Source organism: Spermophilus citellus, assembly GCF_964194105.1.
Source record: "Spermophilus citellus genome assembly, chromosome: 4".
Taxonomy (NCBI): Eukaryota; Metazoa; Chordata; class Mammalia; order Rodentia; family Sciuridae; genus Spermophilus; species Spermophilus citellus.
Window position 1 is genome coordinate 13,138,561 of NC_138185.1, and position 16,968 is coordinate 13,155,528.

The 16,968-nt window shown below is 54.2% G+C and overlaps 1 protein-coding gene across 2 annotated transcripts; it reads left to right on the forward strand.

Annotated features, from left to right (window-relative positions):
- Positions 1–10,531: 10,531 nt before the first annotated feature.
- PCK1 (phosphoenolpyruvate carboxykinase 1) lies at positions 10,532–15,593 on the forward strand. Of its 2 annotated transcripts, none has more exons than XM_081292758.1 (10): positions 10,532–10,662; positions 10,863–11,096; positions 11,495–11,676; positions 12,080–12,283; positions 12,375–12,562; positions 12,864–13,026; positions 13,446–13,670; positions 13,756–13,887; positions 14,261–14,356; positions 14,559–15,593. In XM_081292758.1, exons 2-10 carry the CDS (start codon positions 10,873–10,875, stop codon positions 15,011–15,013), a joined length of 1,869 nt encoding a protein of 622 aa, XP_081148884.1. In that variant the 5' UTR covers positions 10,532–10,662; positions 10,863–10,872; the 3' UTR covers positions 15,014–15,593. The 2 variants fall into 2 exon arrangements, with proteins under 2 accessions (XP_081148884.1, XP_081148883.1); XM_081292757.1 differs by having other exon boundaries at positions 10,582–10,662; positions 10,832–11,096.
- The last annotated feature ends 1,375 nt before the right edge of the window (positions 15,594–16,968 follow it).

Consider the following 16,968-nt stretch of genomic DNA (forward strand, 5'->3'; position numbering starts at 1 on the left):
ATGAGGTCCGGGAGGGATCGCTGCAGGTATGGGGTTGTGTGCTGGAGGGTGTGGGAGCTGCTAGGATGGGAATGACAAGAAATCCCAACCCTGCACAAACCAGGACAGGTGCTGCAGGCAGGAGTCAGTACATGCAAAGGCCCCGAGGTGGGCATGAGACTGGCTCTAAGATACAATCAAAGTTAACTCACAAAACTGAGCTCGTTTTGCAGTTCGAAGGGAACTTGCAGCTCCCGAGGGCTGACCACCCTCTGATTCAGAGGATGGATTCAGCAGAAGGGGTGTATTAAAAAAAAAAAAAAAACAAGGACTGAAATGTTCAGGATTCTTTTGGTTGTCCTTTGAGCTCGCCCATGTCACCCAGCCCTTGCACTGCACTCAGGATGTGCTGCAGAGCTTGGGCCGGAGCAGCCGGGGGCAGGAGTGCAACAAGTCAAGGTCCATCTGCTGGGACACAGGGCCTGCAGCCAGAGAGGATGCGGCCTCCATGTTCACCCTGGTGACCTGTGTAGGCCTCGATTTCCAGAGCAAAGTTGGATCTCATCTCTGACTTGGGCTTTTTTTTTTGTTTTGTTTTACTTAAGGAACAACAGATGTCACATGAAACTTTCTTTTGACACGACAATACCCGGAACAATGAGATCCATCAGGAACAATGAGAGCTGAACGCCTCTGAGTGTATTTTGAGCAGTGATTACCACCGTCGCTGCTTTTCAAATGTCACTTGTGGAGTGTTCCTCTGTTTGTACGAAGCACCAAACTTTCTTTCTGTTCTTTTCCAAAGTAGTTGAGAGCATTTTAAATCTCTTTGGTGAACCACGGGCAAGTCACTCCAAAATTAAAGTGCTCAGAACCTTTATTTTGAAAAGCCCGAACGGTGCCCATCAAACCAGCACAGAGAGCACTCTTTTTTTGTTACATACCCAGCACATTCATCTGTCATTTAAATAATTTGACAGCTCCCAAGAAGCTGTCTGATGAGCATCGTGCTCAATTGTTAAAAGTACGACAAAGAAAGTCCAAGAAGTTTTTTTTCCCCAAAGAATTTATCATTAATAATTCACAGGAGCTGCTCTGTATGTGGCACCTGCTGAATGCAATTATCCAACCCCACTGACTTCCTCTGCCTCTGCTCTCCGAACGGAGGCTGTGGAGACCACAGGAACATAAAGGACACCTGAGACTTCCACATGAAAGGGAGAAAACAAGGCATCAAATGTATACAATTATCATGTGTCAGTCAAAAATAAAACAAAGCACAACTTAAAAAATAACTGCTCTCCGAAATGTAAGAAGCTTCTAAAAGGTGTTATAAAACCAATTAATTTAAACATTAAATTAAAAGATAAAGTGTTTTTTTAAACACTGCTCAAATAAGCTTCCCACATTCAATATGTATGCAGAAATATCCAAGTGCAGAAGCATTTGCTGCCTGTCTTCAAATACATCACTCTGAAAACACGTGTTGGCCCGAAGCACCTGAACCGTCCCTCCAGCACCGTGGGCAGCTCTTCGGAAGTCCAGCCTCCCTTGTTTTGTGGTTTGGGAAGAAGTCTCCGTGTGGGGATGTGACAGTGCTGTCTTTGACTTTTATCCCAGACGTTGGATTTTGCTGAGAACAAATAAACATGAGTCCCTGAAGACCGGCCCACAGCCAGCCATCTTTGGAGCACCAGGTTTCAGGTTAGATAGGGACCAGCACCCAGAGACAAGACAAAGCAAGAATAGAGTCCTCTCAGGGTTGTTCAACTCCTGCATCTCGCCTGTGTCTTCCTGCCCCATGTGTCTCTACCTTTGGGTAAAAATGTAGACTCCTGACTTGCAGGAATAGCCATACAGGAGGGGCCCCACCTCCGTATCAGGTGTGTCTTGCAAAGAATGGTCAGCTCCCCCAACCTGTGGGCCAGCCCTGTGGGCTGTGGCCACTCCAGCACTTCCGAGAACAGGTGGGGTGTCGGGAAGTAATTAGGAGACTCTGCTGACACTGCCCCTTGTCCAGGGTGCCTCGTTGCAGAAAGAGAATCTGGCCTCCACTGGGGGAAGCTGAGCCGGCCAGCCCATGGCACGGTGCACATTTCAGTGCAGCCAAAGTCTCAGAATTCACCGAGGAGGGGAAGCGGTGGACTGCTGTGTTTCCTCTTGCCAGGTTTAAATTAATTTCTTTAAGTGTTCCCGTTAGTTAGCAGTGATTGATAGAGTGGAAATATTATTAATAAAAATTAGGTACCCAGCTCGGGAATGGACTTTTGTTCATGCCTCAGCACTTACCAAAGGGCAAATGAGAAAAGGATCTTTCCAGAGCTTGCATTTGGAGCGAGCTGGGCCAGGTGGAGAGCGAGTCCGGCTATTCATCACGGCTGTCAGGGCGAGTGTCTTGCCAGAGTGTTTACCCACATTCCCAGTAAGCTCTGGAGTCGTGCTAACAGGGGCTGGTCCCGCTGGGACTTGGAGGACTTTGGAAGTGACTAGCTGTTCAGCGCGTGTGTTTGGCTGGAGGTGCCTGCATCCTGTGGCCCCCTGGTGCTCACAAGTGTGAGAATGCACTGAGAGACTCTAGAAAAGTAAACCATGTGGCTCAGAGGGGGACCCGCTGGGGAGGCCTCCGAGAGTCTGGGGCTGTGTGTGTTCTGGGAGCTGTGGATGATGGGGACACAGCACCACAGTGAAGGACCAGCCAGTTCATCCCCATGGGATAACATGCATCTGGTTCAGGGAAATGAGAGAAGTCCAGACGGGAAAGCGTGCGGGGAAAGTCGAAGGCACCCAGGCCGGGCTCTGGGGCTCCTGCAGGGCCGTCTGCTGCCAGACAGCTCGCCTGGGGCCCAGCCGCCTGCAGACTCGCTGGGGAGCTCTGTGGGCAAAAGGGCTTCCCTGCTGGGCATGCAGAAGGCACCTGCTAAGTACCTCCCGTGTGCCAGGTGCGGTTGGGGTAAGGAGGTTGCCTCCTGTGTACCAGCTACGTTAGGGGCAAGGAGGACGTCACGGGCTGAGAACACAGACCCCCAGATGTCGGGCTCTGCGTTCACTATCCTATTCCCCCCACAGCTAGTGCCCCAGAGCCGCCCACAGTAGAGTCCCTGAAGGGGTTTGCCCACAACAGCAGAGGAACCGTCCTGCTCCTCCGTAGCTCTGGGGAGTGCTGGCTGAGCGTGCTTGGTGCTCTCCTCGGGGTGTCTATTTGCATTAGGCCCGTCTAATGCTCAGAGCTGACTCCCCTTGGAAGCAGGGACAAATCCACCTCATTTGACAGGTGGGGAGACTGAGGACGCCCAGTGGCAGGAGTGCGTGGTCAAGGCAGAGGGAGGGTCTGCCTCCAGGGCCCATGCTGATGGCCTGTGTGCTGCGCTGCCCCTCCTGTGCCCCGCCGCAGCCCACAGATTGAGCCCATCCTGGCTTCCGATGCGCTCTCTGGCCAAGTGGGGTCAGCCACTCAGCGAGATGGATGGCCTCCACAAGGAGGTCTGTGTCTGAAGCCAGGCCCTGTTGCCCCCAGCACTGGGCATTTGACCATGTTACTGGGAGAGCCTGTGAGCTAAGAGCTGCTCCCAAACAGACGACCCTGCTTACCCCCATGGGCCCAGCGGGGTCAGCACGGGACAGGACGGAGGGATCCAGTAAGCGGCCTCTTGGCTCACAGCTCCCTCGCGCCAAGCCGGGGAAAGAAAACTTGCACAACCCTGGACGGCTTTCAGCAGAAAACCGTGGGGGATCCAGGAACGACGGAATCTAGCACACGCGAGAAAGCACAGGTGCCCCGACCCCCACTTCCCGCTCTCCAGCCGGGGACCCCAACCTACCCAGACGATAGCCTCCTCGAGGGACAGGGGAGGCTGTGATCCCTCGCTCACTGGGGCAGAGCTCTCAGTTCCTCAAGTTTCTTTTGCAATACCCAAGGCACAAGGGAAAGCTTCTTGCCCCCTCCCCCCTCCCCTGGTGGGGGCCTCTCTGAGCCATGCTCTCCCCTTGGGGAAGGGGCTTCCAGATGGCACCTTTCCTCGGCAGAGTTGTGGTTGACAGTGCGTCCCGCGTGTGTGAGCACAGACCCAGCTCCAGCACCAGCTACGGGAACAGCCGTCTCCAGGGGGCTCTGTCCCCTCTAAACTTCAACCTGGAAACACTTCCGGCTTCTCTAGCAGAGTTAGACGCCCAGCCCTGGAGCCACTGGGCTGGGCCCACCTGGGCTGTGTGGCCAGCGTCTGGGTGCTGTGAAGTCTGCCCCGTGGTAGCAGAACCAACAGGCTGAGCTAACTTCACTGAGTTTTAGGAATTATCCGCAGCACCCATCAGAAAAGATGTTTCTGTTCTGAGTGGCGGCATCATAGGAAAACGGGACGATTTGCATCGATACCAGGGAGCTGGCGGAAGGTGGCATTCAGTTCCTGAGCAATCATTGCTACTTCCAGTGGAGTAACAGAATGGTCCATTTTCTCCCTGCAAAATAAGCGTGTTGGATTGTCTTTGTGGTAACTATACAATTAGTCCCTCCTGCCCTTGCTCTGCCTGATGTGGCTGTCATTTTTGAGTGCGTTTGGAGCTGTGCTCTGTGACAAATTCGTTCTCACTTTCTTTGAAGCAAACTCGTAGAAAATGGACTGACTTACTCGGTAGTACCTGAAACCAAGAGTGATTTGGGTATGAAGGGCCGTCTCAGTTAGAGATGATGAAACTTGGAGCCTCGGGGAGCTGTCAGGGACTGCAGGTGCAGGGACGAATCAGTGGGGGCCATCTGTCTGTCTGTCTGCCAGTTCTACTGTGGATCAGGCTAGAGTCTCACACAGATGGCCTGCATTTTAGAAGGCCACATAGAGCTCTGTAAGGCAGCTAGTATCTTGACATGGAAAGCCATCTGCAAACTCAGGCTCAGAATAAAAGGGAATGTTGAAAAATTCAGGCAGAATGGCCTTTGTACACCTTGTCTACCACATGCAAACTGAAGGGGAAGACAAAACCCGGTTGTGAAAGCAGATTCAGGGAGAGAAGAGAGGCTGACGGATCCTAGGCAGATGAGAGGGTTGGGGTCCAGAAGGAGACCCGCTGTGGGCTCCGGGTCCCCCACAGGGCAGGTGTGTACCCAGTGCAGAGGGGCAGGGCTGTGAAAGGTCCCCGAGCTTCACTCCTCCCTCAGCACAGAGAGCAGCAGAGGCCTGGGCAGGTTTCTGGAGGAGCCGGGACGGAAACTGCCTCGGCCTCCTGGGTCTGGGTCCGCAGAGACTGGGAGGATGCAAACAGCGAGGCCACTGAGGCATGTGGACACCGCCAGGGTGCAGTGAGCGGCCGCAGCGGGGCTCTCAGGGAGGAGGAGCACTAGGCACCGGGCTCAGGGCCTCGGGCCTGCACCTCCTGGGGGTGGAGGAAGAACCTGCCATCACCTTGCCCGGTGGCTTCCATTTAAGCTCTCAACCTCGGGTGGAGGTGACATGGGACACTGTACTCTGAGGGGTCGATGGCTCCTGGGATGAGTGATGTGAGCTCCAGCAAGTGCCCCGTCCCCCAGGCAGAGCGCCATCATCCTCTCCGTCAGGCGGAGGCTCCACAGAGGTGATGAGCTCCCTGGAGCGGCTGTCACATGGGTCGGTCACCGCAGAGAAGGAGCCCTCCAGAGGTCCCTCCAGAGGGCTTGGCGTTGGACATCAGCGCTTCCCAAATGTGTCTTCCAGACACATCTTTGCAGTAAAACCCGCACTTCATTAGTGCACTGAGCAGGAGCTTTCCTCCTGGATTCATTTGTCCTTCTTCACTCTGGAAAAAATCTGCCAGCAAGACCCTGGAGGGAGGGAGGTACCTGCTGGAGCCTTGGAGGACCCCCGGGTGAGCCCTCAGCCCGAGGCCACCGTCCTGGACCTCAGGGCTGGGTGGGGACGTGGAAAGGACAGCACCCAGGGTTGGCTGGGTGCTAGGTGGGGTTGGTATGTCCCTACCACACTGTCCCACCTGTTCCTCCAACCTCACAATAGATGACCAGCGGGCATGGCGACTTCTACGCAGCACCCTGGGGTGAAAGCCGAATAACATAAAATGGACCCTTAAGGTGCTCAACTGTGGGGCCCTGCTGCACCCAGTGCTGCCCACCCACCCCTCTGTCTAGTTCCAAAGCACTGTCACTGTCCCCAAAGGAGACCCAATGTATTCAGCAAGACGAGTGCCACTTGTCAAGGACCCTTTCACTTGTATGAATCTATGCGGCACCAAAACAGGAGCCGGAGCCACTCTGTGAGTATCTCCTCCCCCCTGCCGGGAGGCTGCAATCACCCCGTAAACGCACAGCCTCTAAATATTTGTCCCCGGCAAACACAGTTGCGGTGGATGACCTGAGTCGCCCAGATGACGACTCCGGGGCCGGCCGTCACAGGGCTGAGCAGAGTTGTCTTGTGCCAGAAACTTCCTCGGTGTGGTCAGCAGTGCCCACGGCGCACAAGGCAGCCGTGGAGACCCAGGGTCGGTTTGCGCAAATGCCTTGGCTCCAGGCGTGGGATAGTCACAGTTTGTTTCTTGTCACCTTCTGGGAAGTCACGATGGCCTTTTCTGTTTTTTTTTTTTTCTTTCTTTTACCAGAGCCATGCTTTCCATTGAATCCAGATTCCTGAATAGAGGGCCATTCTGTGGTCAGCTCCAGGCGGGAGGAGCCCATCCCATCAGGGGTGGGGTGGAAGAGGGTGTCTAGGTCTTGCGGGTGAGAGACGGACTGGGGACGATGGTGGCCAGCATTGCTCTCGGCCCTTCACCTGTCCAGGGAAGGGCTTGGCTGAGCTGGCGCAGCCCCCTCTTTTCTGGTTGTCGGAGTCCCCTGAAGTCGAGGCAGGCCCTGCCTGTGTCTCTGGGTGGCTCTTGAGCACACCCTGAAGGCTCTTCTGAGTCTCCCTCCTCTCCTGGTGCCCTGTGACAGCCTGGGGGACATGAGTGGGTGGCAGCGCTGCGTGGGTGAGGAGGAGATGCACCCTGCCAGCCGCTGCTCCCTCTCTACCGTGTGCTAGGAAGGCCGAGAGCAGCGGGCTGGCCTGGGGGGCTTGGGAGACCCGGGAGACAGTCCCTTGGCTGTGGAAATGGTGCTCTTCGGTGGATCCTCGTGGGCTGAGGATCCATCAGACACCCAGCACCATCTCCAGTCCTTGAGGGACGCTTCTCACCGTTCTCAGCACCGCAGCGTGCAGGACGGCTCTGTCAGCCGTGGGAACAGGAGCAAATGAAAGTGTAGGTTCCTTGTTCAGAAGGGACCAGGAGACATTCCCCTTTCTCCCAGGGTCTGGCCACCAGCCGTGGGTGCTTGATCTGCCAGTTGACGGTGCCCTCCCTGGCACACCACATACTCAGGGGAGCCAGTGTTCACAGGAGCACGGCCTGACCTGATCTCCTCACACTTAGCCCCAGGCCCCTGTTGGGGATGGAGGATGGCCGTGGTCACCTGGCAGGGTGGGCCAGGAAACCAAGTGACCAGAAACCTGTCCCAAGGAGGTGGAGGGGCAGTAGGAGGCAGGACCCGTGGGAGCCCAGGTGCCTGTTCTGTAGTCCACCTGTGCCACACTCTCAGAGAGGGTGTTGTTAGGGACTTCAAGATGGTGACCATGAGCAGGCAACTCCAAGGAGGGACATGCCCATGGCCCCATGAAGCTGCTCCTGGAAGTGGGTATGCAGGAAGTACAAAATGTGTGCTCAACAATGAAGTACTGAGGGTATCAAAAGGAAAAGAGAGTCACAGGCTCAGAGTTTGGGGCTATATCCAGAGAAATACCAGCTCAAGAGCAGTTGTGGCGGCTCAGCCAGTGTTTGCTTAGTGAATGTGTGTGATTCCTTTCCTGAGCCCCAGGTCCCTGACCTATAAAATGGGAAAGATAATAAAGGTGCTTACATCAGACAGAAGCATGGAATATCTTCCCTTCTGGCATGCAGAGGAAGCCCACCACTGCGATCCTCTTCATTCCCAAAGCTGGGTACCTGGTGCACATTTAATAAATGTTTGTGCTGAGGATTCCTACAGAAATGTGATTTTTGCAAATTGGATTCAAAACAACCCCTTCACCTTTTCGGACCTCATCACCCCACGTGGAGGATGCAGCTGTCATGGAGGTGCGAGGCGGCTCACTGACAGGCCGCGCAGCAGCCGCGGGAAGGAGCAGGGAAGGAGTCCGTTTTAGTCTCCAGACCACCTTTTCCAGGGACTGGTTTTCTTTCTCCTCTTTGCCAGGGCAGTTTTGTGTCTGGGATCAGCTTTTTACACGAGCTTGGACCTAAAGAAGCACGTGTCTGAGTAGCTCCTGAAAAGCTAGGGGATCTCGGTGGCCTTGTTCCCAGAAACCACAGCTGAAGCTCACACCCAGTGGGAGCCCCCAGATCCCCCACCCAGGACGCAGTCAGCGTCCACTCCGGGTCCCTGCAGCTGAAGAGCCACCGTGAGGACTTACTCTTGGTGTTCACATGCGACCAAGACTCTGGTCCAGTGGGAGAGTGGGAGGCTGGGGCTGCCTGAAGCCCCTTAGAAGTGTTAGTCTCTAAGGACAGGGGAAGCCGTGGGCCCCAGGATGCCATCAACTGGGGACAAGGGACCTTTGCCCATACTTTCACCCATGTGTCCTCAAAACCCTACCTTCTATTTGTGTCTCATTCTTCCAGAGAACTCTGTACTTTGAGGTAAGTTTGTAGCCCAATATTTGCTTTTTAACATTGACAAGGGAGAGTGGCAGGAGATTGAGGCCACCCCTCTGCACTGCCCAGGTGGGTCATTCACATGGGATGAAGGTCATGGTGACTCACCAGACCTACATTTGAATGGAACTAGCTGTGTCCCTCCTGGAAGACTCACAACAAACACCTGGGATTTGTGTGGAACATTCCAAACTCCAGGCTCTGCTTTTCTGTTTTGATTTTCCATCTCTGAGGTCTTCCAGGGAACCAGCCCATTACAGTCCCATCCACAAAATGGGAGCACACCAAGTCCGTGGGGTGAACTGCGTGCACCAATCCGCAGGCACGCGCCACCCGTGGCTGTGCATTGGAACGCCTGATCCCAGGTGTGGTGCTAAGGAAGGGCCCTGTGCAGCCAAGCGTGACTTCCTGTTGGGTGTAGACACAGCAGCGTTCCCTGTGGCCGATGGCGCCTCTAGTAATGAATGCCAGTGAACTGGAGGTGAAGTAACCTCACCCCAACAAGTCACTCCATGCCGTGTTTGCACCGAAAGCCCCCCCCCCAAAAAAAACCTGAAGAAGTGAAACCCAGCCGCAGGTTGATGATTTTGGTGGGAGTGGAGATGTGGGTCGACCGTCTGCTGGGCTGTGGGCCACGCCCTTGGGATTGGCTCATTAAGGCTATAGGTCCAGCTGGCCATTCCCAGGGCCTTGAATTTGCTGAGGCTCTTTACAAGCCTGAGTCACACCACACCCCATGGGGGTGAGCCAAGTCTTCACCCTGCCTCACCTAAGGTAGGGGGCTCCCGTGGAACCCCTGTCTGCCTGGGGGAGTCAGGCCTGGGAGCTGGTCCCCCCTCCTGACTTCTCACCCAGTGCTCTTGAAACCCAGCAAACAGCCTTGAGATGCACTAAATTGCACTGAGGTTCTGACAGCTTGCAAAGCAAATTCTTTGCAACTGTTATAAAGGTCTCATTGCTTAAGTGTAGTCCAGCAAAACCACCAAGCCCCCTCCACGCCCAAGACTCAGACTTGCAAGGGAAGTGAAATGTGCCTGCTAGGCTGCCAGAGTGACCATGCCTAGCCCAGCACTTCTTGGGGGAATATATGGAAGGTTCCAGAAGAGGTAAGGATTCCTCATGCAGAGTGACATGCTGGAGCCTAGCTTGCTTGTGTTCGTAGCCTCCCTGCCTCCTGCCAGTCTACTGGACCTCTCTCCTTCAGTGTCCTTGTCAGTACATAGGATTGTTCCAAGTGGCACCTTGGCTGGTGGTAATGAGTTGATGTAAAGCACCAAGAATAGGGTTTGATGTGTATGCATTCGGTGCCTACTATATGCCAGGTGCTGTTGATACAAACATGAGCAAATAAGAAGAAACCCGGCCCTCCTGGACTTCCTATTTGGGGGTGGCAAGGGTATATAGTACGCACTCAATAAGGTCATCAGCACCCAATCAGCTCAGAGGTGCAGATCTTTGCCAAGGAGTTGCACACTGGCCACAGGGTGTTTTTCTCATGAGCTTTGGCTGTGGGGTTGACATCTCACAGCTGTAGTGTCTTGTCAATCGGTGACTGTTGGCACACAAAATGTGCTGCCAACAACATTTGAGGTCCAGGAGTTTCCCGGGCCAGCCTTGTCCTTGACCCCACCTGCCTGTCAAAGAAAGGGTGGGTATGTTTTGCATCAGCAGTGAACAGGGTCAAAGTTTAGTTGATCAGAAGTTGTGTAAGGACTCACTGTGGCTGGTCGCGGCCTGAGGCCTCCCAACACTCATTAACAACTGCTCAATGATTATCTCCCTGGATTTATTGTGGTGACTTGGACCAAAACATCCCTGACCGTGGCGCTGATCCAAAGACCTGCCCCCGACGTCACAGGCGAGCCTCCCTGGGTGTATCAGAGGGGCAGGGCCTTCCTCCACGGTATTTAAGACAGGAGGCTCCACCGCCAAGCACGGCCTTCCCACTGGGAACTCACAGTCGCCGGCGGGAAGAACACGGCGAGCCTCCCTGGATCTGACGGAGACCACCCAAAAGGAAAGCAGGTGGGTCGAGCTTTCTTAAGTACCTTGCTAAAAATTCCAGCAACAACGCTAACTCAGTTTTCCTCGGGGCCATGACTCTCTGGCCATGTGCAACCCACACGCTGTCCATCAGATGTTCCGGCAGGCGTCTCCTGGTCCTTTTGTCCAGGAAGGCTGTTTTCTGTTTCAGGTGACCCTGGCATTTGTGCCCCTTACCACAGCTCTGCAGAAATGCCTCCTCAGCTGCACAACGGCCTGGACTTCTCAGCCAAAGTCATCCAGGGCAACCTGGACAGCCTGCCCCAGGCGGTGAGGGAATTCGTGGAGAGCAGCGCCAAGCTGTGCCAGCCGGAGCACATCCACATCTGTGATGGCTCCGAGGAGGAGAATGGACGGCTGCTGGGCCGCATGCAGGAGGAGGGCATCATCAGGAAGCTGAGCAAATACGACAACTGGTAAGCCCCCCCCTGTGGCCCACCCCGCCCTCTCCTTGGCATCAGTGGAAAGAGGTGAATGAAGCCCTCTCAGGGGCTGCAGATGCTTTAGAACCTTAATAAAATGGTCAGAACCATTGAGACAGGATGACCTAGTGGAGCCACCGAGGCCCTAATTGAGCTGGGCAGGCAAATGCTCTTTGCAGCCTAGATTCCGGATCACGATGAAAGACAGTCCCTGCCCCTAGCTAGTGGCCTAGTCAACATCTTCCTGACAAGGTGCCGGCTGGCTTGGCCACCGCACGTCTACAATGTGCCAGTGTGCTCCGTGTCCTGTTGGGCGTGGGAGAAATGTGACAATGCGAGATGGGTCTGTTCCTCACGGTGCTTGACTGAAGGGGACCCTGGGACTTTTGCAGCTGGTTGGCTCTCACTGACCCCAGGGATGTGGCCAGGATTGAAAGCAAGACAGTTATCATTACCCAGGAGCAAAGAGACACGGTGCCCATCCCCAAAACCGGCCTCAGCCAGCTGGGTCGCTGGATGTCAGAAGAGGACTTTGAGAAAGCCTTCAACGCCAGGTTCCCAGGGTGCATGAAAGGTGAGCAGGCCATCCTCCCGACAGGGCAAATTGACTGCACCTGTCCTCATGACACCTGCCCTGATGGTGATCGTGACAGCAAGGGAGCCCCACCCCCGGCCTCAGTGTCTCCCACTCTGTGTGAAACGCACCCCGTTCTGTTCTCAGACGTCTTGCGTGAGCCCTACAGGGTTCCACGCGTGTGAATTTCACGCAGCCTGGCAGAGCCTAATTGTAGCCTGGGAAAACATGGATTTGGGCATTTTTGTCCACTTTGTGGTAGACTTTGCTAAACCTTGGGGCTGGCGGCCATGAGGGTGATATTGATGGTGGGAGGCCATAGCAAGGATCCCGGCGGAAAATGATGCCAGCTGTGTTTGCAGACCAAGGTCATTGCTCACCGTCCCCACTGGCCCCTCCCCAGGTCGGACCATGTACGTCATTCCATTCAGCATGGGGCCTCTGGGCTCCCCGCTGACCAAGATTGGCATCCAGCTGACAGACTCGCCCTACGTGGTGGCCAGCATGCGGATCATGACGCGGATGGGCACGCCTGTCCTTGAGGCCCTGGGCGACGGGGAGTTCATCAAGTGTCTCCATTCCGTGGGGTGCCCCCTGCCTCTCAAAAGTAAGCATGCCACTTCAGAATTGAGAGTTGATAAAAAGTAAGCCCCTGCGCTCCGCACGTTCACACGCTGACGCGGCTGCGCCTGTTACAGAGCCTCTGGTCAACAACTGGGCCTGCAACCCAGAGCTGACGCTCATCGCCCACCTGCCGGACCGCAGAGAGATCGTCTCCTTCGGAAGTGGGTACGGCGGGAACTCGCTGCTGGGGAAGAAGTGCTTTGCTCTCAGGATAGCCAGCCGGCTGGCCAAGGAGGAAGGCTGGCTGGCAGAGCACATGCTGGTAGGTGGGGACGTCCCCTGGCTGTGCTGGGAGGCCTGGGGTGGCAGACACAAGTCCGTTCAAGTTCCTGTCTGCGTGGGAGATTCTTAAAGGGAAACTTCTTAAGTAATTATGAACTCCACAGTCTATGTCCCTGCTGAAGGACCTCGGGCACAATGGCCACCATGGAGATCCTGTGGACTTCATTCTTTTGAATGGAGATAGATCTTGAGGGTCTACCTTTTGGGAACTTTTAGGCACATCCCTAGACCTCAGGGTAGTAAAGAACAGAGACCTCAGTAAAGAACCTTGTCTCCTGCAGATCTTGGGCATAACCAACCCTGCGGGTGAGAAGAAGTACCTGGCGGCAGCTTTCCCCAGTGCCTGTGGGAAGACCAACCTGGCCATGATGAACCCCTCCCTCCCGGGGTGGAAGATAGAGTGTGTGGGCGACGACATCGCCTGGATGAAGTTTGACAACCAAGGTGACTGTCTTGGGCCCAACCGGTGATAAAAAGTGGACTCCTGTGGGTTATCGACCTCGAACACGGCCAGCTCTCCCAAATCCAGTGTTGGGTGTGTCGTTCAGTTAGTTCAGAGTCTGCGAAACCTCAGAACTCTGTCCTCTGCCAGCCCAGCATCCTTTAACAATCTGGGTCAAACAGGCCGTGTATGGCTGATCGCTTATATACAAACATTTATTAAGATAAGTTGGTGGAAAATGGAAGAGGAGCAAAGAGTTGTGAGGGTCTCAGAGATGCACAGTCTCAGAGATGCCCGATGAGAACAGGCACGTAGTCTAGGGAGGGAAAGGGGTGGGGGAGCTTGGTACGGAAACCAGTGGGCAGATGCCAGGCTGCCCGGCTTGGGATTTACCACCGCTTTTCCGGTTGGACCTGTGCAGGTAACTTAAGGGCTATCAACCCAGAAAATGGTTTTTTTGGTGTTGCTCCTGGCACCTCCGTGAAGACAAACCCCAATGCCATCAAGACCATCCAGAAGAACACCATCTTCACCAACGTGGCCGAGACCAGTGACGGGGGCGTTTACTGGGAAGGCATTGATGAGCCGCTGGCCGCGGGAGTCACCATCACCTCCTGGAAGAACAAGCAGTGGACCCCGCAGGATGGTGAGCCCCCTCCAGAGGCTGTGCGCTCTGGGCTGCAGGTGCCTGTTTGGGCTAGATGCTAAAGGGCCTCTCTCTCTTTTTGTAGGGGAACCTTGTGCCCATCCCAACTCGAGGTTCTGCACCCCTGCCGACCAGTGCCCCATCATCGACGCTGCCTGGGAGTCTCCGGAAGGCGTGCCCATCGAGGGTATCATCTTTGGAGGCCGCAGACCTGCAGGTGAGCTCTCCTCTGCTCAGGTGGGAGCACGGGGTTTTGGGAACTGAAGCACAGTTGGAATCTCTTCTGTTCCATGACCTTGTCAGAGGGTGCCGATGAGCTGGGGCTTTCTTTCCCCAAATCCAGAATAACTTGCAAGCTCCAATGTAGAGCCAACTCGTTGGCTTCCTGGATCTGTGGCCTAAGGTGGCTGGATTGGAGTTTACTGACTCCTTTGTGGCCCCAGTTGGTACAGCGGTGCCTTAGCAGTTTTCTCTATAGCTGCTCAACTAAAAAGACGCCGTTTTGCCAAGTCATTTCATGTGTGCGATGACATCGCTGGTCTTAGAGTCTGAATGTCACAGGCTTGAAGGAGTTTTCTGTCCTTCCCAAGGTGTCCCTCTGGTCTACGAAGCCCTCAGCTGGCAGCATGGTGTGCTCGTGGGTGCTGCCATGCGATCAGAGGCCACGGCGGCAGCAGAGCACAAAGGTAAACAAAGTCAGGACTTGAAACCACATGGAGGGTGATTAGCGCTCTGGGCAGCCCCCCTTTGCCCCCCTCTGTATCTGTTTGTGGAGAGAAAGACGGGGGCAGGAAGAGAGGGAAGTAGGCATGCTATATCCACAGTAAATGACAGTCCCTGTTAAGCCTTTGGACACATCACTTACCAAAGGACCCCTCTCTTTAATAGGCAAAGTAATCATGCACGACCCTTTTGCCATGAGGCCCTTTTTTGGCTACAACTTTGGCAAATACCTGGCTCACTGGCTGAGCATGGCCCAGCGCCCAGCAGCCAAGTTGCCCAAGATCTTCCACGTTAACTGGTTCCGGAAGAACAAGGAAGGCAAGTTCCTCTGGCCAGGCTTTGGGGAGAACTCCAGGGTGCTCGAGTGGATGTTCAACCGGATCAATGGGGAAGACAGCGCCCAGCTCACACCCATCGGCTACATCCCGAAGAAGGATGCCCTGAACCTGCAAGGCCTGGGGGACATCAACCTGGAGGAGCTCTTCGACATCTCCAAGGAGTTCTGGGAGAAGGAAGTGGAAGACATCGAGAGATACTTGGAAGACCAAGTCAATGCTGACCTCCCCTCCGAAATCACCAGACAGGTCCTTGCACTAAAACAACGAATAAGCCAGATGTAATCAGAAGCTAAGGGCTTTAGCTTTAGAATCATCCCTTTCCATTCCATAGGATGCACTCAGAGCAAGAGAAAGCGAGTCTTCCCAAATCGGCACCAGCAACAGCACAATGAGCACACTGTTGAGCAGATCAGAAAGGCACATTTAATTGTTCAGATGAAAAACACAGAGACCAGGCTAGGAATCAGGGAGATTGGGGGAGAAATCTTAGCAAGTCTCCAAAAATTGCATCCAATACATGTTTTGTTCAACTTTAAGGTCACCTGGGCATCTAGTTGTTAAGTTTTTCCACGTTAGCCATACCAGTTAGCTGGAATGCACAGAAGAAAACACTTGAGCTGTATATATGTGTACATGTGTGTGTGAGCATTGTGTATTTGTGCATTGTGTATTTGTACTGTTATCTAAAACATATTTAATACCTTTCGAAAAATCTCAGGCAAGATTACCTCCTAGTTGTTAGTGGAAAGAAATGTTGCTTTGTTACTAATGTGTGTGTTTAAATTATTTTTGTATACTGTTGTTCCTTACCTTTATGTAATTGTAATCAGCACCCTTACCACTTCTCGGAAAAGATTACACAATAAACTTTTATAGGAAAGATGGATTCAACTTGCTTGGTTTCTCTCACCTAAACCATCCAAAGAGAGCTGCGATTGAATACTTCTTAATCAATCCCACCTCCATGCCCATGAAGGTGGGGGCGCACAGAACCACTTTGAGAAGCAGGTGAACTGCAGACCAGGAGGAGACCAGGGAGGAGACCAGGGAGGAGGTGGTGGGAGGAGGGAGCATAGAGGATGGGAACGAGGCTGTGCTTTGCTTGCAGGATCTGCTGGCGCCACTAGTTGGCGCCCTATGGCTAGGAATAGCAGTGCCGCTTCAGGGCTGTACTTGAAGTGTTTAATGTGAACTTTTGGAAAAAATTTGGTCTGGGGACTCAGCTGTCCCTAAGAATTGCATTGTGGACAATTTCAAAGTCTCTTTTCTTTTGACTCTTTTTTTTTAAGCAATACTTTCCCACTGTTTCATCCGTGGAAGAGAAATGCCTTTCAGAAGGAAAGGCCAAGGAGAGCTCTGCTTTGAGAGCACTGGTTAAGCTCCTTCTGCATACTGTGTACTGTGGCTACACACTGGGCTGCCTGAGAAGGGAGGTGGCATGGGTTGGCCCCAGGTGGGCCTAGAGACCTGGCCTGGTCTCCTCTGCTCCTGGGGTTTATTGGCTGTTCCAGAAAACTCCAAACAAACCATAAACTTTATATCGCATTTGTCTGCAGATAAACACTGCTCCCCTTGGCTGTTCTTCCCTCTGGGGTGGGCAGGGTTCTGCCTTCACCCTGCACCACACCCCAGGCCTGTTCTCAGGTCCCCCCCCCAACGTGCTCCTTCCTGGTGGTCATCCCAAAGGCTCCACTTGGGCAGCGAAGCCGAGATCACCCCAGGTTTGCAGGTGGGGAAACAGATCCAGAGGGGTCCACCAGGGCTGGACACAGTCCTGCCCCTTTAAGGGATGCTTGACTGGATCTGGCTCCTCAGATAAATTGGCACTTTGTAAGACCAAAACCAGTGATGGGGAAAAACCACTTAATGGAATGAAATGCTCTCTGCGGTGCTAATTTAGATCAGTGGCTGCAGACTCCATCCCTCATCCCACTTCCGGAACTCTCTCTGGACGTGCTCTCCGACTCCAACACCGAATGTGTGAAGGAGAGAGAAGAGGAGGTGGCTGGCCCGAGGCTGGCCGGAGTGGGCACCAGGCCCCACAGCCACCCCCTGGGGGCCTTTGGGCCCATTTCTTGAGCCCTGAAAAACAGGTGCAGTTTGTTGCAGTGCGTGCCCTGCCCTGGCATCCTATCCTGGCCCCTTGGCGGTCTCCACTGGCTCTGGGGGCAAAGCTGGCCGATCCCGAACTGCTAGTGCTCCTATACAGCATGGCCTGCCTGGCCTCCAGGGTGACC